The sequence below is a fragment of the Syngnathoides biaculeatus genome, chromosome 10 (assembly GCF_019802595.1).
Source record: "Syngnathoides biaculeatus isolate LvHL_M chromosome 10, ASM1980259v1, whole genome shotgun sequence".
NCBI classification, from domain to species: Eukaryota; Metazoa; Chordata; class Actinopteri; order Syngnathiformes; family Syngnathidae; genus Syngnathoides; species Syngnathoides biaculeatus.
In genome coordinates this window covers 14,980,029-15,005,489 of record NC_084649.1, presented here as the reverse complement: position 1 = coordinate 15,005,489, position 25,461 = coordinate 14,980,029, and the positions used below count along the sequence as shown (strand labels likewise).

The 25,461-nt window shown below is 38.7% G+C and overlaps 1 protein-coding gene across 2 annotated transcripts; it reads left to right on the top strand.

The window, feature by feature from the left end:
- The first annotated feature begins 1,566 nt into the window (after window positions 1-1,566).
- On the top strand, window positions 1,567-25,089 carry rad18 (RAD18 E3 ubiquitin protein ligase). Of its 2 annotated transcripts, XM_061833756.1 has the most exons (14): window positions 1,567-1,938; window positions 2,366-2,444; window positions 2,611-2,672; window positions 3,073-3,143; window positions 12,836-13,200; window positions 13,613-13,712; window positions 13,797-13,934; window positions 14,123-14,310; window positions 16,252-16,322; window positions 16,481-16,541; window positions 17,700-17,828; window positions 18,384-18,507; window positions 19,969-20,010; window positions 24,764-25,089. In XM_061833756.1, the coding sequence occupies exons 1-14, from the start codon at window positions 1,888-1,890 to the stop codon at window positions 24,861-24,863; spliced, it is 1,581 nt and encodes a 526-aa protein (XP_061689740.1). In that variant the 5' UTR covers window positions 1,567-1,887; the 3' UTR covers window positions 24,864-25,089. The 2 variants fall into 2 exon arrangements, with proteins under 2 accessions (XP_061689740.1, XP_061689741.1); XM_061833757.1 differs by lacking the exon at window positions 13,797-13,934 and having other exon boundaries at window positions 1,571-1,938.
- Window positions 25,090-25,461: the final 372 nt, after the last annotated feature.

Sequence of the window (25,461 nt, the reverse complement as noted above, 5' to 3'; positions counted from 1 at the left end):
ACCCTCAACAATGCACAAAGCTGCAAGAAATCATGAACTTAAACTCCAGTGGATGTTTCCTCGATGGATTTCTGATGTGGAATGCTGGATATCGTTCAAAGAGCTAACCACGCCACACAATATCATTTTTACTTTTATTTTTGCATTCTATGTTCTTGATTAATTTATATTCTTACATAGTGTTCCTTGATCATGCGATTAGTCAGTTATGATTATGCACACAACATTCTACCAGGATTGCTTCACAGACAAAAAGTAATGGAAAATCTGCTACTTATTATCCATGGTCTTAAAAAATTACATAAAAAGGAGGAAATAATTCCTTTCATTACAAAAAAAACCCAAAAACATTTAACAGCCCATTACATAATGGGCTGATCCTTGATCTAAACTGAAAACAAATGTTTACCTTCATGATTCGACAAACTATCATGATTTCGATGCAGTACATTCCTCTATTTTTTTATTTTTGATTGATCTAATTAGATGATAGTGTCAAGGTACAATTGCCTGACTTGGGTACACAAAGCGTGGGTTCAGTTGCCAGTCCAAATGGTTGTCAGTCTATAAAGTATCTGTCGTCCGACTGACTGGCGACCAGTTCAGGGTGCAGTCTGCCTTTCGCCCGAGGTTGGCGAAATGATCATAAAAAATGAGAATCCCACTAAATTGAGTGCAAACCTCTGACTGACAAGGATGATCTATCGATAAATGTGAATATAACTCGTGGAGCTTTGCATTTGGGTTTGTCTGCTAATTACCAGAATACTGTAACTTGGTAATCGAGAATAGGGAACAGATGGAAGGTGCCAATACTCAATATTTTTGGGATTCAGATCCATTGATATATTCCCGTGGTAAGAAACAAAACAAAATACAATAATGATAATGCAGACTGATCCAGATCATTATGAAAATGATGTAATGATGAACCATAATTGGTTGTTCCTTCATTCTCCATTCCTCTACAAAGTTATGTGCAGTATGTTTAATGTCATATTGAGTACAAAGCTAATGGTGGCTGAAGAAGTTTGCAGAGTACTAATGGATAACGATTCATAAAATGGGGGGAAAAAAGTTAATAAAAATGAGAATGTATTATCAGAATCTGAATCCTCTTTATTTACCAAACCAGGAAACTTGATGGTTTTGATAATCGACACAGGAGTTGGACATCATGAGGGGCACAAAATTAAATGTTTACATTAAAATAAAATATTAAGCACATCTGACATGAACATTTACGTGAGCTGTTAGATCTCTTTATGACTGAAATATGTGTCAGAATTTTACATACCTAACCATGTTCATGATTTACTCGAAACTTTCTTGTATGTGTAGTTATCACTTTGGCTATCTATCTATCTATCTATCTATCTATCTATCTATCTATCTATCTATCTATCTATCTATCTATCTATCTATCTATCTATCTATCTATCTATCTATCTATCTATCTATCTATCTATCTATCTATCTATCTATCTATCTATCTATCTATCTATCTATCTATCTATCTATCTATCTATCTATCTATCTATCTATCTATGGGAATTTTCAACGTGTTGCGTCATGGGTTGCCGCTGTATTTTGCCCCTCAACCTTGATTTATGGATAGGCAAATACGTATTTTTAAAAAAGGCTTTGTGTATAATACAAGGCAGTGATACACCACCGCACACAACTAGAATAATATTGTTCGATTTTTATACGTACTTGAATACCTCTGACACAAAGTCACATTTGGGGGAAGCTATGACGTAGCGGAAGTCGTCAATTGACGTGGCCGTTTTTGGGTTTTTCGAGCGGGACGGTGATGTTGTGAAACCCCTCAAAAGTTTTCAAACTTCGAAATACTTTGTATTGGATTTGCTTGGTTTATCGAATATGGCCTTGCAACATGAAACACACCTCCCGCCGTCGCTGACGAGTTTGAAAGTCAGTAAGAAAGAAAGCTACTGTTTTTTTTTTGTGTGTCTTTACCTAGCATGGTTGCTAGTTTATGAGCTGTCAGCCGGTGGGAGCTAACGATGCATTGAAAGATTTTTTTGACAAAATCGAGGTTAAGAAACATAAATGCGTTCACGTCTGTATTTCTAATGTGGCATTTGCCGTCTCGGTAATTAGGTATGAGTGAAACTACGTCAAAAGTTATCAAATTAAGTCAAACGAAACGGGTAAATTTAGTACTAATTCAAATCTCGTCCGTTTATCCCGTAAGTGGATTTTTGTTAAAGCTCTACATATTAATCTTCTTTTTCTTAACAATGCTTCTGGGCCATGACCACGTTATATAATTGTAGCTTGTGACAGACTACTAAAAATGGGCTTATTTGTTGTTGTTTTCTTTAATACCCACTTACAGAATGTTGATGCCCTGTTGCGGTGTCCCATATGTTTTGACTATCTCAACACTACAATGATGACCAAATGCTCTCACAATTGTAAGTAGTAACAGTAGGTGCACCTGTTGGTGGAGTGGCATTGTTTTCGTGTAATTCAATAACAATATGACTTATGCTTACTGTATGTTGTGTTCAAAACCAACCATTGTCTTATCAGCCCTAAACCCATTTTACCTAATATTTCAATTGTCTTTGTGTTTGACAGTTTGCTCCTTGTGCGTCCGGAAATTTTTTTCTTACAAGCTTCAATGTCCAGTTTGCAATGCAGTAAGTTTGAACATCTACATGAAGTTGACTTGAAGGAATCTCATTAATCAACATAAACATGTTGAACTGTAATTCTTCCTTTGACAAAGGAAATATAAATTTAACAGGGAATTGCAATATGATCTTAAACTGACTTTTCTGCTATATGGTTATTATAATGTAGGAATAACGACATTTTGTAGGGGTAAAGGCAAAATAAATATTGCCAAAATAAAATACTTCGAAGTCGCAATATTTTTGGGAAAAAAAATGTGCTTTTAAAAAAACACTTCAAATCATATCAGGCATGCCATAAGCAAATCTTGTGCTTTGTCTTACATGTTTAATTTGGTCCGTTATTGAGGCTGTAATTCACTTTACTCATTTACTGTCTGATTTAAAAGGATATTTCTTCTTTTAGCAAGCCACAGAACAAGATCTGCAAAACAACCGTTTACTGGATGAGTTGGTTATAAACTTTCAAGCTGCAAGGTAAGAAGACTTCCTTTTCTCCATAGAGGAAACACAGAGGTCCAACACAATTTGTTCCTGTTCCTTTGTCCTTTTCTTCAGCAATAATTGACTCAAGCTTAACTACAGTGATAAAGGTGTTATGTAAAGGTTGTTCATGTCGCAGATGTGCCTCATGTTGGTCCTTTTGTTTCACATTCTAGTTATCAATTGTGACATGACCGCACAAAGAAGTTAACGAGAAAGTATTGTAATTTGTACAAAAACAGAAAATGATGACCTGCATCATGGCATTAAACCAGGGATGGGCATTTAATTTTCCATGTGAGAAATAGGAAAGGTTGTTGAGGGCTGCGCCAACATGCAAATCAATTGTGTTCCATATTAATTTCATGTGTTTCTATCAAACATGAAATTATTGTTGTAATAAGATGTTTCTTGTTGTTGTGGTAATGTCTGATATGATCTATCCATCTTCTTCCACCTAACTGGGTTTTGGTTGGGGAGAGTGAGAAAGTGTGGGAGAACCGAACCCCTGAAGAATAGCTTATATTAAATTAAAATCTTTTACCCAAATAATATTTTATACTAAATTAAAATTATTCAATGAAAAATACAGCCGGCATGGTGGCGCGACTGGTTAGAGTGTTAGCCTAATTGTTCTGAGGACTGGGGTTCAAATCATGGATGCATTATTCCCGTTCATTATTTGGAGACTCTAAAAGGCCTTATGGCACGGTGGATCAGCTGGTAAAGCGTTGGCCTCACGGTTCTAAGGACCCGGGTTTGACCCCGGACCTGCCTGTGTGGAGTTTGTATGTTCTCCCCATGCCTACATTGGTTTTCTCCGGGCACTCCGATTTCTTCCCACATCCCAAAAACATGACACTCTAAATTGGCCCTAGGTATGATTGTGAGTGCGGCTGTTTGTCTCTCTGAGCCCTGCAACCAATTCAGGGTGTCCCCCGCCTTCTGCCCGAGGATAGCTGGGATAGGCTCCAGCACTCCTGTGACCCTTGTGAGGATAAGGAACTCAGAAAATGGATGGATGGGAAATGTACAATGACATAAATGAGTACATAAATATTTAATGGAAATAAATTGTTAATGTAAAATCGTTTACAGGGCTCTACACTAAGATTTTAATCGATAGTATCTCAGCATACATGTGCGTAGTCTTCCGTTATTGGCAGCCCTTAGCTTGGACAGTGACCCAGGTTATCTGTGTCTGTATATTTAACTGTATATGAAGTCTGTCTAAAACCAGCAGTGGCTGTCTAAACAGGTCATTTCCTTTATATACCGGTAGTTGTAAAAGGGAAGCAGGAATGGTCGGGAAGCATCTCATGAGAAAAGGCATGTTTCCATGTATCCAGCATTTGATTTTTTTACTTTTCATAAATGACGTACCTAAACTAATGTAATGGCAGCATAACTTTAGTTTAATATCAGTATACATGGAGTTTGGATTTAAGGGGAAAAACAACTATGATTTTTACATAAAATGTGTGTTACTTAAATGGAATTTTTGGCAGCACATTGTACTGTACAATAGTGTGGATAAAATTACAACAAAATGCTTGTTGGAACTTTGTTGGAAAATGACTTTAGTGGAAAACTTGTGGGTGGCAGTAAAATGTAAATTGGGGCGCTGGCATTCTCAGTTGCATATTTCTATTCTTATTTGTTTCACATAGATTATTTGCGTAACTTTCAAAATGAATAATTGTGGATAGTCAATGGAGTTGAGTTTCGCATTTGGGGGGAGACTCGCCGTGCTGCAGTGTTTGTTCGCTTCCTATTACAGTGTTTTCATAGTCTAATCTTAAACTCAAAACGTCCTGGCGACCATACGTAAGCTTTTCCCAAAACGGAGTGCAGTTTCCAAGCGAAAATACACACAAATATAAACAAAAACAGCATCAAGTGTCCTGTGACTAGACGCCATTATATTTTGGCTGGAATAACGTCCAGGAGGAAGGATCCATACTGTCTCAAATGTCAATATCTCTGATATCTGACGATTCTCAAAATTAAATTTTGATACTTTTCATACTTTAGTCATTTAGGGGACTGTATTTTCAGTCAATATATCAGAACGGAAAACAGTCATTCGCAGACACACAGGGAGCACATTTGGGCACAAATTCAGGGGTTTGGCACACCACAATTAAATATATAAGGTATGTCGGAAACCTCTATCACTATTTAATATTCACTAATCTTCGCCTCCATGGCAGTGAAAAACTACACAGCTTGCCATGTTTCTTACACGTTTATACTATGGAGGCCAAAGAGTGATGCTAATTGCTAAGCTACCGTGTCATGTAGTCGCAAAACACCGAAATAAAGTGATTGTGTTATACAGTACACTTGTCATAGGTCTGGCTGGAACCATGTTATATCAGAGTAACAAAGTTTGAACAACAAAATAACAGGGTAACTAATACACGTATTGACATCTTAATATAAACTAATTGACGGCCTCACAAGATGTTCCCTGACCCATACGAGGATGGAGTCAGATTAAAAGTATATTTCCTGAAATTGCTGCCACAGTTAAATGTGTGAAATAGCATTATAAATTTTCTGTTATCTTGTAATCCATTTAAAAACACTCATAATATTACAGTGTCACTAATCTGTCAGCATTATGACAAGCCACTTGTGGCGGTAGTGAGATGATTGATTGTGTCTGGTGGTGACAATATTATGAACTTGGTAAATTATGCATCAATGTTGTTGTAATAACAAGTTTCATTCGATTTCAATGTTTCATAAAGTGGCAGCTTATGCTGACTTATTTTTTTTGGCAACGCTAATTGCTCTCATTAAAGCACATTTAAGGGGTAATGTGGTTCATATATTCTCAGGCTCTCTGTTCAGCTTTGAATTGCAACTTGCATTTAAGAAGCTGTCAGAAGTACAAATCTGACAGCAGTAAACATGTATGGCCGATAAGATAAAGAAGCCACACCGTTTCGTATAGGGACCAGCTCATCTTGGTTATGAAGTCGTGTTGTAATAAATGTTGTCCGACCTTATTTGTGTGTCACGTTTGAGCAAGGTCTACACCCCCCTGTTCTATTGCCAGGTTTTTGTGATTTTAAAAAATGAGATCAGGATTAACTTTTAAAACTTTTACACCCTCAATGTGGCCTACATTATAACAAGTACAACTCAAGTGTTTTTTCCCCATAACATTACTTCAGTGGAAGTATAAATAAATATGGTTGTACAAGTTTGCACACCCTGTCCTCTTAAAACTGGGATATGGCTATGTTCAGAATCAACCCATCAACACGCAAACTCATGTTTCATGGGAGTCAGTACATACTGTCACCATGTGAAGTACATGGTGGAAGGTGTGTGGTGACTTGTATTTACTATTGAGTTTGAATGTGATTACTATAGTTAATTTTTAACACTCCAACATCATATTTATAAGACTGTGCATACTTATGCAATCACATTATTTCAGTTTTTCTTTCTATTTTCTTAATCCACTGTAACTTCTATAGTAACATTTGCATTGACTGAGGTGTACAACAGAGATGTAGTATTTGCATAGTATTATCAGTATTATCGACCACTTCTTTTCCTTTCGGCTTGTCCGTTAGGGGTCGCCACAGCATGTCATCTTTTTCCATCTAAGCCTGTCTCGTGCATCTTTCTCTCTAACCCCCACTGTCCTCATGAACCCCATGCCAATGATATACACACTTTACTACAGGCTACTGCAGTATCTCAGTAAAATATCCCATCATATCCAAAACCTGTATAATTTTACCTTCTAAACTCAATTAGCAATTAGTTCATTTTCAGAAAATACATTTTTCATTTCCCTCTTTGTAGTTATAATGTATTGATTGCCCCCTTGTATTTGTACTTATAGTTTTTGAAATTTACTCTGGCTTTGTAATGAATTGAAAAGAATATTCCGGGAAATCTGACTACAAGTCATTTTACTGTCTACAGACTCACTACCTGAATGGTCTTTTGTGAAGAATATTTATTACCACAGTGATATAAGTGGATCCCATTTTTATTGGTAAGATTATAGTCTACAGTATATGCACAATAACCAGTTTTAGGGTGCTGTAATTCACCAGTATTGTATTGACACTTGCACAGTACTTGCCTTGTGGTAATTCATTTTTAAATTAAGGATTTAAATCAAATCCAATGGGGATTTTGTTTTCATTAGCGGAGGTCACATTGCATTGTGTATTATTGTTGTATGTGCTCTGTACCTTTAGGGCTAATGTTGCTTTAGAGCCGAATGTTTGCAGGCTGGTGGTCTCGAGGAAATTGGCTCGTATTCTTAAATCAAGAGTTCATTTCGAGTGACTCCGACCACATGGTTCACTTCATTTGTTCTGTCTGCCTGACATGTTTTTCCCATGTGTACGGTTGAGCTTACAGAGTTGAATGACCCAAAAGTAACTTGTTTTCAACAAATAAATTGAACATTTTGTGACACAGGAAACGTTCTGGTTGCTCAATAGAATATTTGCTTTTCAATAGATTAAATGACCCCTTCTTGAGGTGTCGCCTTATCGTGGTGGAGGCTGAAAGACACTCTATGACGATGACAGTAAACGGATCCCGTTTTGCCGCGCCCGGATATGGGTCACTGGTCAGGTTAGTATAGAGAGCTGGGTGGCAGGTGAGGGACCTTGCGAATCTCATCCCCTGCTTCAGAAGCGGTCTGTAGGAAATTGTAATGTCACCTCTCTGGCAGGCTACAACTCATGAGCGAGGTTGAGAATTCCTCTGAGGAAGCAGTGTCATGGGTCTTGAGGCGTGTTCTCCCATGTCCGGTGTTGAAGTTGCCATGGTGATTTAAAAGCTCGGTGGTGGTGCCCCAGTGGTAAATGAGATATGCTGGAGTTTCTAAAGATCCTGGATGTTGTGGGGGCTGTCTTTGCTGACACTCCTCTCTGCAACATTACATGGGCATCTGCATTGGCAGACTGGGGTCAAAGTCCCCCTTTTTAAGAAGGGACTGGAGAGTGTTCCAACCAAAGGGGAATCACACATGATCCACAGTCTCGAATCTCAGGTTCAGTGAGAGCAGTGTGGTTTGCGTCCTGGCTGTGGAACAGCGCACTAGCTCTACACCTTCAATATCCTTGAGGGTGCGTCGGTGTTTGCCCAATCAGTGTACATGTGTTTTGTGGACCTGAAGAAGGAGTTTGACCTGGTCCCTCAGGAAGTCCTGTGAGAGGTGCTCCGAGAGTATGGGGTAAGAGACTGCCTGATATTGGTAGTTCAGTTCTAGTACAGAGTGTACAATATGGTCTACATTGTGGGCAGTAAGTCAAATTCATTCACGGTGAGAGTTCGATTTTGCCAAGGCTGACTTTTGTTACCGATTGTGATTATTACCTTCATGGACAATTTCTAGGGGCAGCAAAGGTGTTGAAGGGGGTCCGCTCTGGTGACATCAGTCTTATGTCCCTGATTTTTGGAAATGATATTGTTCTGTGGGCTTTATTAAGGCATGATCTTCAACCCTAACTGAAACAGTTTACTGCAAAGTTGTTATAAAATGAAAAAAAAAATGAAACAAGTACAACTAAATCTATATAATTTCATTTATTATTATACTGCTTTTTCTGAGGCCCCGTAGCTCAGTGGTTAGAGCACTGGTTTGGTAAACCAGGGGTTGTGGGTTCGTTTCCCACTGGGGCCTCCACTCCCTGAGAAGCGTTGCGTCAGGAAGGGCATCTGGCGTAAAAAAAACGTATATATGTGTTCATCTGAGATGACACGCTGTGGCGACCCCAAAAGGGACAAGCCGAAAGAAACACACATTATACTGCTTTTTCTCCTAGTGGTGCAAGGTTTTAAGCAAAATAAAACAAAAGCTAACTTTTATATCCAAGCAATTTTGATTGAAACTTGTTGCTAGTGGAAGTGGCTAATGGACTAGCCAGTGCCTTCACTGAACCTGTTGCTCATTATGTCAGTTACTCATTTTTTGTTATTCAACTTATTTAAAAAGGCCAATACTACAGCATGTATCTCGTGAATGGTTTTACTATATGTTATGCGTCTGTTTACGTCCGATCTAAGATGGAATTTGCACTCCACTTAATGCATTTTGGATTCTGCGGACTGGTCCACAGTGTTTGGTTTGTGAATTTTTAAAATCTAGTCATTTTTCTTTTTATGTCCATGTTTTAGTTTACTTTTTTTAATCTCACACCTGACAAACACCAAAAATAAAGAAATTGAAATTAATAAAAAAAAACAACAATGAAGCATGTATGAAAAATAAAATCTAACAATCTTGCTATAAAACGTATTAAAACATAACTAAATTTGAAAAACCAAAACAGAATAAAAACTAACTAATGGAAAATTCAAGACTATTATAACCCTGGTTCGCAGCCAAGTGAAGTAGCTGGGTTGAAAATCAGCACCTCCAAATCTGAGGCCATGGTTTTCAGTCAGGAAAGGAGTGTCCTCTACAGGCTGTTAAAGAAATCCTGCCCCAAGTGGAGTGTTCAAGTATCTCTGGGTCCTGTTCACGAGTGAAGCACGGGTTGCGTGGTAGATTGCCAGGTGTATCGGTGCGGTAATCTGGACTCTGTATCGCAATGTTGTGAAGGAGCTGATCCGAAATGTGTTGATTGATCTACATTCCTACCCTCATCTGTAGTCACGAGCTGTCGTCGTCACTGAAAAAAAAACAAGATTGCAGCTAAAAGTGACCCAAATGAGTTTCTTCCGGTGGGTGTCCGGCCTTTCCGTTAGAGATCGGGTGAGAAACTCGGTCATTGAGCCACTACTCTGCGTTGAGAGGGGGCAGATGAAATGGCCCTAGCTAATCTGGTTAGGATGCTGCCTGGACGCCTCCCTGGTGATGTCTTTTGGGCATGTTTCACTGGGACGAGGCCCCAAGGATGATGCAGGACATGGTGGAGAGACTATATCTTCCTGTTGGTCTGGTATCACCTTGGGATCTGGCCCGGATGAGCTGGATGAAGTGGCTGGGGAGAGGGAAATCCAGGCTGCGCTGCTTAAGATGCTGGCCCTGTGACCTAACCTCGGATATGGTGAAGGAAAAAATGAATGGATACATGTAAATGATCGGGAAAGTACATTTGTATGTAACAAGATAAAACGTGTGATGTTGGAAGTTTGAGGCTGGAAACTATTGAGTTCTACTGTAAATAATTAAAAGTGCCGCAACTTGGAAGCAAACCAATGTCACAGTAGATTGACTTTTTAGGTTCTGAAATGTGTTTCACAGAATGAGATAAAACAGATGCTCCTTTGGCTGCCTGAATTTGACAGGACTAATTGGTGCAACTTGTAAAATTAGTAGTACCAGTCAATTGTCTGAGTTGTCAGAAAAACAGTAATGACATTTAGGCTTTTCACATTTTGTTTTGAAAATGAGTACAATCCTTGTGACATTGTCCAACGCAACCAAGTAAATAAAACAGTTTGAACCGGTGTCAAATTGACAAGTATTTATTTTTTATTCATGCTAAGATATACTACTTTCATCAATCATCATTTTTTTCATCAATCACCTCAGCGTTATCAGTCCTGGAAAAGGTCTTACTTCAGAAGGAATGAATGGGCGCATGACACAAGTGGTCTTTTAATATCCTGTTAGGTTGAGTGCCTGAAAATGTGTTTCTGACAGGGGAAAAGGTGAAGAAATGTACATTATAAAGTGATTCACTCCAGATGAAATATAGCTTTCTCTAAATTAATCTGATACTTTACTCTGCCAACACAGTGTGGGAGTGCTGAACACATTTGCCTGTAAATTCTGAGGTTTGAGGTTTGAATCCACACTGTTGCCATCTTGTGTGACGTTTGCATATTCTCCTGATGCTTACATGGGTTTTCTCCGAGGCCTCAGGCTTCATCCTTTTTTCCAAAAAGATGCATGTTATGTAGGTTGTACATAATTGTGAATGTTGGGTAATGGTTATATGTTTGCCCTGCGTTGGGTTGGCAACCAATCTAGGTTAAACGTCGCCTTTTGTCAAAGTCAGCAGGCAGTCATCTTGCCCACCACACTACCCTTATGAAGACAACCAATACAGAAAATGGGCAGCTGTATACATTAATTGCATTCAAAATAGTGAACACTTAAGTTTTCGGAGCTACCCTTTGTAATATATGCTCATCATGCTCATTGTAAGATTTAATATTCTGTACTTCAGGGTTAATATGTAGGTAGTTGCAATTTTATTTACTCATAAATTTAGCATGAAATGTGCTGATATATTTTATTTAATTGTTGGTTGAGTTTGTAATGTTCTCCTCTTAAAATGATCCCTCTAAATTTAAACACTATCCTGAATTGGAAGAGCTTGCTCTGGAGTTAATATGAGCAGCATTGAAATGAACACAGATCATACATAATTAAAGAAGATTGGTGTTGAGATTTTGGATAAATTCAATTTTGTTCCTCACTTCAAACAATCACAGTATTTCTCATTTCACTCCTGGGATGCACTTGGTCCAAATGGATGAATGCATGATCCCGATCAACTTCCTTCCGCTGACTCAATGAATGAACTCTTGATAGTATCTGCTTTAAATCTGGTTATCTTCATCCGACTGGCTATTTAAAGTAGTGAGTTGGAGACTGATTGCACTGCTCCGGAAACACTGAAAATGTTTTTCTTTCTTGGGGTGGGCTCTCACCTCAAGGCGACATGATGTATAGATTGTTCTCACTTAGTTTGAAACAATGCAGTGGAACCTACAAAAGTCAAACAATCCATTTTGAGACACTGGTTGTGCTCCAAGTTGTATTATTTCATAATACTAAAATATATTTAAAGTGAATTAAATTTGTTTCAAGGGAAACAGATTATAGATTTAGTTGCAAGAATGTTGTTATCCTGGTTTCCTCCTACAACCCCAAAACATATGTAGTCTGTTAAGTAAGACTAATTTGCCCGTTGGTGTGAATGTGAGTGTGACTGGTTGTTTATATGCCCCCTGCGATTGGCTGCTGACCAGTTCAGGGTGTCGGCAGCGCGCCGTCAACAAACCTATTCATTGTGTATGTGCTCCGAGGCCAGCGGAAGTCTATGGCAAGTTGAAAAATCTACACCTCTGGAGTGGTGTCACTGTCGTGCCTCCAGTAGGACAGAGGGTTGGCATTTCAGACCGCTAGCAGCAATGGGCCATCCAGCGAGAAGCATCCATGCTACTTCCAAGTCGGCTCGAAGCAGCCACTTCCAAATATGGGCAATCTTGCACTACAGCGTTGTTGTCCTTGCACCCTGAACTACTGAATTTTAGAGAACGAAGTGCAGTGTGAAAAGTTTCCTTAAAATATTGTCCGTACAGTACGTGGGGGATGCATTTCACCCAGCAGTAATGGGCACAATGAGTTCAAGTATAAAATTTTAAATATGGAAAGCAGGGAGTTACACACCTCATTGGTTCCATTTTATTGCTATGTAATGGACCTGCTGCCATTTGTTTGCCTGTCACATTTTCAAGACTGTAGACAAAGTGTCGCCTCTTTCATGGTCTGTTGAAGAATAAAAGCCGAGACTACAGTAATTGTCTGTACTGTACTGCAATTATGTAGTTATGCATTTACTTATATAAACTTGCATTGCATGTGGGAGAGACGCAGAGCTTTCACATAACTGTCTTAACTTTCTATAGGTACATCTCTTGTAGTAATTCCATGCAAACTTTCTTTCTCCTTTTTCCAGACAGCAATTGTCAAAAACACATTTTGACTCTCCACCAATATCCCCAAAGAACCCAGCATCAGTCAAATTTAAAGCAACCAGAGACAAAGGCCAGAAGTGCAGCAGCTCTGATGTGAGTCACTTTTTCCAGAAGAGGCCCAGAAAATCTCCTGGCAAAGTGGATCAGACTGGATCGACACGCTATGCGAGTGACACTGACCTGCACTTGAGCATTGTAAAGGAAGAGCCTATGGATGTGGGGGAAGCATCCTACCAGGATGTGTCATTGAAGCCAGTGGATACAGAATTACACAGACCGAACACAGAGGAAGAGATGCCACATTCTTCTTCATCCCCGCTAAAAGACGTGAAGCCTGTAATCAAAGGTAAAGCTTTTCTCCAGAACACTTAGGGGTTCCTAGTTGGAATGAAACAAAGTGGCAACTGAGTGATACATTCTGAAGTAACATTCCGATTTTGGCAGTTTAACCTTTGGTGTGTTAACAGTACAGATTTATCTGGAATGTGTTCACATCAGGACATGTGAATTTACTCCTCCAATTTACATGGTATTTTCTTCCTTTTTAGGAGGTGTTGATGAAAATATAAGGCTCCAAATTTAGCTAGCGCACACGATTAATGCTTTCATTCCATTGTGGAAACTCATTGTAGTTTTCTGAAATAATGTATTTCAAGTTTTGGTTTTGAAAATGATCAAAAGAATAGTTTGCTATATAACTTGTATTTTCTTTGGTGTAGTGTATGGATGTTGAGGCCATCAAATATGTCTTCTTGCAGTGGAGTGCCCCGTGTGCAGCATACGTGTTTCTCAGCCCTTCATCAACAAACATCTGGACATGTGTCTCACAAGCGGGGAGAAGAAGGAAAGCTTAAGGAGGTTTTTGCGCACGCATTGCGTGTCTCTCTCTCTATCCACATATATATACATTTTCTGAGGAGCTTATCTGCACGAGGGTCACAGGTGTGCTGGAGCCAATCCCAGCTGTCATTGGCCAGGAGGCAGGGTACACCCTGAACTGGTTGCCAGCCAATCCCAGGGCACATTGGGACAGACAACAGTCACACCCACCGTCACACCTAGGGTCAATTTAGAGTGTTGGTAAGACTGGGTAGCTTTCCACCGTTTTGTCATTTTAAGAGCATTAAGCTTTCCTTTGCTCAAATGGTTTTGTATCACAAAAATAGTAAATTAGTTGGAAAACATTTCCATCATGCCAGTTCATTACAGCACAGCAATAACTACTGCCAGTTTGTAGATTAACCGATTGAAATGGTTGTCTGTCACAGCTCCCTTGGCAAGGCAAGGCGCCCAATGGGGAAACTGGTGTACAACCTGCTTTCCCAGGCAGAGCTGAAGAGAAGGCTCAAGGAACAAAATCTTTCAGTGAAAGGCACCCGGGATCAGCTGATTAAAAGGCACCAGGAGTTTGTGCATTTGTATAATGCGCAATGTGACTCTCTCAACCCAAAACCAGGTGAAGGAAAGCGGTCCAAAGTTGCTACATATTTATTAATTTTACAAGTTCCATATTTTCATACTTTATATTAAAAGCAACTCAAGGCTGTCACGCATGACCTTTACCATGGTGAAAATGGTCTTGACTTTTTGTGATACCTTGTCTACTTCTTGTATTTTTTCTGCCATTTCATCTTGTAATTCTTCTATTATGTATAAGATCTTTAATAGGGTAACTTAGTTTGCAAGAATTTATCCTTGTATAACCTTAAGGTGGTTTTCAATGATTAATTCGTCAGTATTATCTGATTGGCTTATTGAATTTAATACTTCATTTAATTTATTTTTTAGTTTTTATTATGTCCTCTATTCCTGCTAAGACAGTTTTATTACATCACTCCTGACTGCCAGAGATGTTTCTTCAAGCCCTGGATAATCACTCTAGCGTGTTATTTCCCGACCTTTATCGAGCTTACGTATCTATTATACATAAAATCTCTTAGCACACCACTTTCATCATAACTTTATGAATACTTATTACAGAAATAATAATAATAACAATTTACAATTTATTTCACCTTCTATTACACCCCTGGAGATCTCTCATGGCACATTAAAGTGCCACAGCACCCTGGTTGGAAATCAGTATTCTAGCGCTTGTGCAGGTCAGAATTTTATAACAAAGTCACATGTGCCCTGCTGGTCTTGCAATTCAGCCTACATAGGTCTGTGACAAGTTAACTCACCAAAGTGGGTCAACATTATTGGGATGCTGGCGGCATTTTAGGTTAGAATGCACTGCCATTCCTGCTGTATTTCCACCTTTTGGGCAGGTTAGTAGCTGCATCCACTGTTGTTACTTTTAGGAATGCTTTCTTTGGGTTACACGAAGAAGTGGCTAAACAACCTCTATCTCAGTCTGACTCATTTCACACACAGACGCAAAGTTATGTGTGTCTCCGTGGAGGGACAGTAATTTGTCTTCCGGTACCACAACATGGTTGCAGATTACCTTACTTCCAGTCCCTGTTGCCAAGTAAATGGATGCTGAATTTTGGGGTGGTTTTCCACCATTTGGAGGACCTTTAGCATGGCAGAGGTGAACCTCCTTCTTTCATTGTCGAGCAGACAATGCCAGTCCATTGGTTCGGGATGCATTGGCTCATAACTGTCCCCATGTTTTCCTTTATGCGTTTATATCTCCAGCTCTGGCTGTGGCCACTAAAAAGCCCAGTAAAGTAGTGAGTTTTTTGATGCTTGGTGTCTAATCATGGACTGCTTGTTGTCGTCTTCCTGGTTTTAGCCATTTTCGAGTTATTGCAGAAGAGGCTTAACTGAGGGACCGCAGTCTGTTAGCATTGAGACGGAAACCGCTGTGGGGAGTGACCAAAGCATATAACTTATTGAAGCGAACAAGACAACTTCATCCACCAGTTGTTCTTCAGTGGGATCCGTCATTGGTCCTCGTAGCCCTGGAGGCTCCTCCAATTGACCCTATTTGCCATAGGACCTGAAGAGTTAACTGATAGATATCAGACTTAACTGATATATATCATTTCAGAGTGGTTTACTATTGCCTATGGCTTCAGGTAAGCTGTTCTTGAGGTAGGTCTCTGTAATGGTCTGTGGGATTCCTTGTGATCTTGTTGTAATATATAATTTAACTGATTCTATGAAGCCTGTATGAGTGCTAGTTTTCTGTTCCCTATGCTAAGGGCAGCTAGTAGATGCTAGTAGGTCACATGACATCTTAACTAAAATTTCAACCTGCGCTAGCGTAATCATCCAGTGCTTGACGCATTGCCTCTGCAATTCGGTCGTCAGAAAACCGAATTTACATTTGTAACTTTTATTTACCTCATTGCCACATGGGGATGTCTCAAATACCCAGGTGCTGCTGTTTAAACGGATGGTTAACATCAGCAATATTATATGTAATGAACATCTCATTCCTCACCAGCTGAAGAGATTGTTAAAGAGGTGGAAGCCAATGAGAAGATCAAAAATCAGCTACAGAGCAAAGCTAAACCTGTGAGTTGGGACTGCCTGATATCTTGTGGTTGTATGCATTGTGTTTGTTCGGCTATCCAGTGAAAACCAGACATAGTGTATTCATTTCATTGCTCTTTTATTATGTTTTTTTTTTTTTTTTTTTTAAACAATTGTTAATACTGATTTCAAATGTGCAGGTTATGGTTTTCTCAAAGAATCACTCTGAGAAGGAGATTGATGCGGTTCACTCATTGTACAGTAAGTGGAATTTTGTTGTGATGTGCTGCTTCCTGCATTGGAAACGCACAAAAATTACCAGGGACGCATGAACCATATTCATTCTGTGTCCGTTAACTTGACATCTGGTTTAAGTGTTTGATGCAACCATTTCTTTTTGAGTAAATCATCCATGCATCCATACACCCACCCACCCATCGTCTTTACCACTTATCCTCACTCCGATCCGATCGTGGTTGTGATCGTTATGTGACTGTTTCGATCAACAGTTCTTTCCATATTGAATGGACTAGTATGATCCTGACATGAGCAATCAAAACCAGGCTCATGGGGGCCCAATAGCGACATCATTCAAAAAGTCTTAATGTCAGACCTTACACAATCCACCCACATTTAAAATGACAAGAAAACAAAACAATTAAAATTGGAATTAAAAAAAACCCCTCTGCTTGCACCTTTCCTTGCTCTGTTCACACATCTGCCCAAAGCCTAATCTGTTTGCTAAAACTTGACTGTCAGCGTTTACATCTAGGGAAGATGTCGAACATTGGATGTACTGTTCCATAGTAGAAAATTGTCTGGTTAAGAGTCATGTTGACAATCATGGAGGGGGGGGGGACTTTGAATATAATTGAAAAATGAATATAAATCACACAAGAAGGCTTCTAATAATAGCTGGACTGGTGTGATAACCTCTTGATTTATCACAGGAGGATGTGGATGAGTCACACTGCCAGCATAGGGAGCCAGCAGATAGGAAACTGTATGGAGCACTCACGTGCGCATGGAGCCTTTTGTCAAAACATGCCATTTATCATTTATAGAATCAACAGCTGCTTATTCAACATTGTCAACAAACCTGGAAAATGTATTGAGTGACGAAACTGCACACGGTTTGATGCAATGCAGTTGTACACCATTCCCAACTACAATAATAAACAATACTTCCTGCACAGTGTAAATCTGGTTTTTGATCCAACTCCTTTCTTGGAAATCATAAGATTGTTTTCAGAAGTGTTTCAGATGAATTGGAATGTGGCTAACTTATGTAATAGTTAAAGCATTCGATATTCAGAAGCCACCTTCATTGATACTTTATGATAGGATTGAGCCAGGAGCCTTCCTAATCCATTCTACTACCCAACCCACTGGGCTTCTCATGCATCATTATCTTCACAGGAAAGCAGCACAGCAGCGACTTCTCTCGACTAGTTGCCCAGGTTCGTGGTCGCCTAGATACAACCAGGAAGACTCTGATAATAGAGGATGTGGCTGGGGGCGAGGATGCAGAACAAACGGCCTCGGCAGGTATGGATGCCGTTAAGATACTCCCTTGAATAAGGAGAATTTTAAATTACCCACTCAAGTGTTATGGCCGTTATTATCCTCAGCACCCCATGATCTTTCACGATTGTATTCACAATATAAAGATGTATCACCCATTGTATTTGGAACACTGTTGACCGATGAAAATTTTATGTAAAGCGCCCCCCCCCAACACTCACAAACTTGCACACATTACACATCCATTCACCCTCCTGTTGGCGATCGACCATATGATGTGGTTGAGTTGACACGGTTGTAGTGACATATGGTTGGGGTAAGAAATGCTTGTTGAAGTTTATCCACTTAAACTTTTTATTCACTCATCTTTGTGGGCATTCCATAAATACAATCAACCTATCATCTTGAAGCAAAGCTGACAAATGATAGTGGGGAAAATCTACAATTTTATAATGCCAATTTAGTCTTGCAAGCGCTTTCTTCACATTATATACCATATTTGATTCTATTTGAATAAACTTGCTTGACATGATGTGATTAGGAAGTGGAATAATGTGAAAATTCATTTGCATCATTCAGCTCAAAGTTCAGATTCAAGAAATTCCTTGGATATCAAGTTTGAAGGAGAGGAAGAAAATGAGACTTCTGTGAGAGGCATTATTTTGTCAAACAGCCCCACGTACAGTGACGTGTCTGTCAGTAGGTGAGTCCTCCATAAGTTTAGTACAAGTGACACCCCAAACTGTCTGCTGAGAGATCCTTGAAGCCTGAATCTTTAGCCTTCTTAGCTTCTAAGTAAACATCGGACCTACTCGAAGGCAGTTCTGGCTGCACCATGAGAGATGTGTGGCATGGCTGGCAGAATGCTTGCAGATTTTTTACATGGAAGTGTGAAACCACAAATAGACTGCAAAAGTCTTCTGAGGGCAGATAATATAGTGTAAATCATAAGCTGTCTAAGGGGAGATTTGTCAGTTTTACAAATTTATGCACCAGAGCCTTGAATTTCCACTGGCCCTTAAGTCAAGCAAGTCTGAATGCATCAACAATTTTGCAAGGACGGGGGGAGATGGTTTGTGGTGGCTTTTTGCATGACTTGCACATGTAATGCAAAAAAAATCACCACAAACCCCAAAGTATTAAAGTAATTGCCAAAAAAAACCAAAATGTCATCATATTACCTTAATCCTCAGTGAATCTTGTGAGCTCAGTTCAACTTAGGGATTTGACTTTTTACCATTTTTTTTTCTAAAAGAAGGATTCAGCTTAAGGGTTACTAAATGTAGAAAGTTGTGGAAGAATCTGAAGACGATACATATATAGTTGCATTTAATTATGTACAAATTGTTTTTTTTTTTCTGTCTGTGGACCCTATCATTATTAACTGAAACTTGTTCACTTGTTTGTGCTTTCTAAAATGCCCAAAGATGCTGTCAAGTTTCTAAATAGGGAAGTTGAAGTGATATATCCCTCCTGAAAAGCAAGTCTTACACATTGGGACGGAGCTATGTTTAGCCAGAGTCAGAAATCTGGATCAGAATCAGAATCATCTTTATGCACCAAGTATGACAGAAACATTCAAGGAATTTTTCTCAGGTAGTTGGAGGCGCTCTAGGTACAGGTACATTGACAAAGAGAAGCAATGACTCACAGGACCTGAGACAGAATCTAAGTGCAGCAGAAAAAAAAAGTCAATATATTGGTTACAATGTCAATTTTTCTGTGATACGCTCTAATCTGTCTGCCAATTAATTGGTGTAGCTGTAGTTTTATTAAAGTTTGACTCTAGAACAGATTGTTTGCATTATTTGAAAAAAACTGTTTAGAAATATTAACAAAAAATTACTTGACTAGCTGCACCTGCATACGTCTATCTTCGTCCGGCCGTTGTCTTATTGCATCTCCTGATCTTCTCCTGATGTCTTAAAATGCAAGGAGCACATAATGAGGGAAACCTGTTCATCACAGCAGCAGGGAAGAGATTCATGTTATGTCTAGAGTATGACGTTTACTTTTATAACTGCGTGGAGTCTGGCACCAATTAAGATCCAATGCAGTGCAGTCCGATCTACAAACTTTATTAAAGCCTTGTGTTGCCGCAGTAAATCCACATTAGTAAATTAACTTTTTTTTTTTCTTTGTTGTTCTTTCTCCCCACTCTCAGTTCTATTTCGGACATCTTTGCACCAGATCCTTTGCAAACTGAGTAAGTAATTTCTCTTTTTTTTTTTTTAAGCATTCTCTTTATTTCAATCTTTTTTTCTAGTCGATGTAATTCCAACTCCCCACATGGAACTGGACATGTACATAGATACTTAAATATAATCAGACCTCTTCTGGGTCACGACAGGAAGCACATTTTAGTCAGAAGAACGAAGCATGCTGAGGGTGCTCCTTGTTCCCCAAAACCTCTAGTCAGACTCTGTACTGTACGTGTGCGTTTTTCTTATAGTTTCATTGAGAACAATGGGCTGGGCGGTTGATTGGCTCCGTTTGGACTCTCTGGACCAGTAGCGAGCATGGGGCAGTGGCGGTTGCCCTGGGCATCCAACTTAGGGTCAGCATCCAAATGTGGGAGTTGGGCATTAATTCATAGCATGAACGCTGACGGTGCAATCGCGCTAAACCCGCCCCCCCTTAACAAACAGTTTACGGAGGAGGTCCTACGTTAGTCCCTCACACGTTGAGGATTGTTTTATAATGGGGAAAGTACATCCTCAATACCCCCACTTTTTCAGTATGATTGCTTGGACACTTTCTTTCCTTAAATTCGTCCAACATGGACAATCTAATGGAATGCAGTTACAAAAAAATGAGAAAATGTAATAAAGCTGTTTTGGCCGATAGTGTTAGATCGAGTACATACAGTATTTGTCAGATTTTTTTTATTTTTATTTTTTTAATTGTGGTTATGTAGAATTGCATAATTTTTTTATATGCATTAAAAAAAATTTATAGTCGGAAAAATTACCCAAATTTGTCAACCTCGAGATAACAAAAATGAATGCAACACACTTCCCTGTTACTACCTTTTAGACATCTAAAGTCCCCAGGGGGGTTTGACATAACACGTCTTACTTTTTGTTTACTGGATGGGAGAAACCCTCATCTGTGATTTTCTCATATACTTTCTTCAGGAATTTAATAATAATAATTCCTAGACTAATATAGCACATTGTGACTAAGTAACTGCTTCCATAGATGGAAGTACCAATGTCAAATGTCATGTTCACAATGCAGGGTTAGCATTTTCCACTTTCGTTTTATTTGGCGAATGCATACGTAAAGGTAGGGATTTCCAGTTTACTTCAGAGAACTTAAACATTTTTCTGAAAAACCTAATAAAATGCAAATTACCATGTGGTATTAATTTTTTTTAGCATGGAAATTAGCAATTCTGGGGTATGGATTGTACTGTACATAAAAAATTGAGCTGCAAAAGTCCAGGTACCATTAATACTTGCGCATTCCGGCAAACCCCTCTTCATCACTGGGAATATAAAATGTTCCAGAACACCCCCACAAAAAGTGAAAGTCCATGATAAGGCAATACAAAAACCCCGAAAATACATATATTTTTAAAAAGTATTGGACTTTTTTTTTTTTAAACTTCAAACACTTTTGAAAAAATAGGTAATTAAACAGAATATATTGCGCGAGAGACTGTAGGAGCAGTGAATAATAAAAATGGCAATATGAAAATTAATAGAGTACAGTACAAAACTATGGTTTCCATCCCATACAGACTTCTTGTACTACCAATAGCCTTAACTTTATTTTTAATTCTATTGCCCAATAATTAAAAGAAAAATCTGATTGGTTGGACTGCATGAACCGCAATATCGGGGATTCTACTGTATATGTGGAAAATTCTCAGCAAGTAATTGACCCCCCCCCCCCCAAAAAAGGAAAAAAGGTTTATAATTCTTTCAAATGCACATGGAGAAAAGTCTAATTTCTGCTAAGCACCCAAGCTAAACTTAAGCCTCAGTTGAGATGAAGGACTGACAATATTTGCTTGAAACAAATTATTAGTTTGTTGTTAGCCTCTCTTTTAGCACCTTATTGTAGCATCTTAAAATAAGCAAGTAGGTGAGTTTTTCAGCAACTTAGTTTTCTCAGGAAAGAAAAAATGGTGAATTTGTTAATGGTGAAACGGGAATACACAGGGATCACAGTAGATACAAATTAATGAATATTTTTGTATTTTAATTCATACTTTTGTTATGAATAAATTGTCTTTGTCCTTTGCTTTTAGTATGTGTAAAATGTTTTCTGTCCTGCATTTGAATTGTGTGTCTGAGGAAATTTTTTTCACAACAGCTAGCGAAAAAGTACATCACATAACATTGCCCACGTTATCTCTTTGCGCCCAGTGTCCAAAGTGTTTTTCATTTAGTGTCATGGCCTTTTGTGGACTCCCGCCAGCTTGTTGATTCATGGTCCGTTTCCCTTGATGGGTGTCTAGTTGCCGTGGTCAGAGCAGTATTTTCTTCACGCCCTGTAAATGTCGTGTTTGTGAAGTTCTCAATAGGATGTCACTTAGGTGGGAACACGTTGTCTGCCAGTTGAAGTGTTTGCTGGCGTGGCGGGAAGCATGTTGGCGTGCCAAATAAACAATCAGTGCTCTCTTGGATCCTGTGCACTTCTTTGCGCTGTACTAATGTACTTCTTACTGCTCACAGTTTCGGCTTCAGACTCGTGTTTTTAATGTAAACATTCCGAATAGTTCGCTCAGACCAAGTGGAGACATGGATATTGGTTGTGGAAGTCACATGGAAGGAAGTAGGAAAGCAAGAGACTTAATCTCCACATTACAGATTGTCATGGCTGGGATTTGAGGTGCTCTTTTCTCATATAAATTCCACTTTTACCCGGGCGCGTTGCCTGTCCACAAAAACATTCTGTCGTCTTTCATGCTTTCACTTGCCACGTCTGGACGTGTGACCCAAATTCCAGTGTTGGAATTGTGTTTTTCCTGCCAATACAGTCAGAATATATAGACATGGGACACCTTGTCACTAGTTTTGAGCTGATATGAATCTTTACTCCTTTCAAGTGATGAGGAGGGCCCTTTTTCAAGAGGTTCCACATGTGGTTGTAGCTGCTCATCCGTGGCTGTCTCAGACGTGTTCCCCGAGCAACACCGGTTTGTCCCCGTATTGATGTCAAGCTAAACATCCCTTTTGCTCGACCCATTCACCATAAAATGCTTGAACAATTACGGTAGCCCCCCTTCCTTTCCTAATAGTTGTTGTCTCAATTGTATGATCCACAAACAAACACATACATCCCCCACCCCACCCCATTTTCACAGGTTGACACATTTTAATACACTAGTAAGTAATTTAGTGTTTCCATTGCATCACTAAGAAATTATCCGTGAACCCAAAAATCTTTAAATCCTCAAACATTTTTTGGAAACAATTTTATTTTCCTCCTAATCACCGCACTAAGCTGGAATTATGGTTAAAAACTGCGTCATTGTTCTAAATGAACTAAGCAGATGAGAACTGGACTGAAAAAGAAAGAAATGACTTCTTTGATATAAATTAGGTGTGGAAGTATGTAATTAATTGGAGGCTTCGTAATTCAATAATCATGATTAATCACATTTCAATCATATGACAATATATGTCGTAAACAACATGTATTAAATGGATTGTAATGGTTGACTTAACCATATAATTGACAAAGATATATAGATATAGTTGAAAATGATTTTAATTCCATCTACAGGTAAATACAAAAAATAAAAACTCGGAAAATATTCCTGGCCATACAGCCATGCGCTAACTTGAATAGATGCAACTTCCTCAGCTTTTAAATCTTGGCTGCATAGAGTTTGTATTTGGAGCACATTGTTAGACTTGCACCTAGGGAATTAGTATATAATTAATGCATGGTGTCAAAATAAAATGAACTTTTTATATACAGTAAGACTAGTGTGCATAAATACATTTGTTGCTATTTATGGATCACTTTCAGTGTATGACGGGTAAATGATTCCAAGTCAATCATAGATCAGTCAGATGGTTCTCATTAAAAAAAAAAAAAAAGATGACATTTCCTCCATTAAGACAAAACAATTTGGTGTGGTTCTTGTCGCACATGTTTGTTTTCTTTCCCTTGTCGACAAAAGGAGAACAATTATTGGAAGAATTATATGTGAATTAATCATGAATTGTATTTTAATTAGATGGCATACACATGTCTATCGCAGCAGGGGGGGGTTCAAACCATCCGAGCAACCTGTTGAATTCGAATGAATTTTCTGGAGACAAAATTAGAAAGCTATTTTGTTGAGATAGACTGCAATAATTGTCAGTCACTCCAGCAAGATTCTAATCATTTAATCACGACAGATGCAGAGTTTCTGCTTAAAATTAATTAAAGCTTTTTGATGTCATTGGGTTTATAAAATTAGTTAATTGGTAGTCAGATTTGTCGCTGATGTCATGAATTTTCTTTTTTCAATCATTAGTTTGAAGATTTGAGCCACAAAAGTGATCATCAGTGATCCCCTTGGGGATTTACTTATATTGAGCAATCTGCTCAAAGCTGCAGTTTTGCCTCATTTTCTTAGACATATTAAACAGCACAAGAGAAGTTATGTTTATATTTTTTTCTGTCACACTTCCTGCTATTATACAGGAGTGTCTTGAGTTAATACTACAGTGGGCCCCCGCTGTTTGCGGGTGCCAGGAAATAAAAATTGATCCATACCTCAAAGCAAGACTATACGACCTTTAGGCTTAAATTTTACACTTTGGCCCTTTATATTGAATGAGTACATGTTCCATATGTTATGTAGGCTATAGATTGCAGGTAGCAAGGCTCATAACATACATAAAAGCCAATGATTAGTGCAAAAGAGTACAGAATAGATATCTTTGAAGAGAGATGCTGCATATATCCTCAGAGCATATTCAAAAATGACCAAATGTTCCTCTGAACAGTGTCACAGAGAGGACGTCTGTCGAAAAGTGGTCGTCTTGCTCCCAGAAATCCTTCGCCGCGTCTTCGTCCGCTTTGGGGAAACGGCACCGTAAAACATGAAAAGGGATTTATTGAAGATGGAGGACTAAAGATTGCAGACATTCAAGACATAACTTGATGGAATTGGAAGAGGTGTTGGGAGATTTTTTTTTTTTTTATATATGTTAAATATATACATTTTTTTACTTTTTTACCTTGCAATCGACTGTCTCTTCATTTTTTTAGGAAAGTCCAATTCCAAAGAAGTTGCATTGTGTAAAACAACAATAAAATTATTTTAAAAATCCTTTTCAGTTGCAATGTGTAAAACAAAAACACAAAATGATTTGCAAATCCTTTTAACTTATATTCCACTGAATGCACTATAAATCATTTCATTCCGGAAATCATTTTGGAACGTGATTTTTTTTTTTTGTAAGAAGCACTTTACATGTGAATATCTTATTCCATCGCAAGCCTTCCCCCCAAAAAAATGAATTGAGCATTCAAAATACATAATCTAAATAAAAATTATGTTGATTTACCTTTGGCGTTGGGTGGCTATACAAGGAGAACTGAATGAGAAGCAAGAGGCAGTGAGGAGGAGGCAAACATGTGAAAGCTGAGAAAACGTGAAATGTACACACGGACACAACTCGATTCCACAAAAGGTTCTTGG

Bases quoted from the DNA above. Each gene is read 5' to 3' on its own strand.
- rad18 (XM_061833756.1), top strand. From the start codon at position 1,888: ATGGCCTTGCAACATGAAACACACCTCCCGCCGTCGCTGACGAGTTTG. The intron at 1,939-2,365 runs GTCAGTAAGAAA...ACCCACTTACAG, and splicing joins CGTCGCTGACGAGTTTGAAA to AATGTTGATGCCCTGTTGCG. The intron at 17,829-18,383 runs GTATGGATGCCG...TGCATCATTCAG, and splicing joins AGAACAAACGGCCTCGGCAG to CTCAAAGTTCAGATTCAAGA.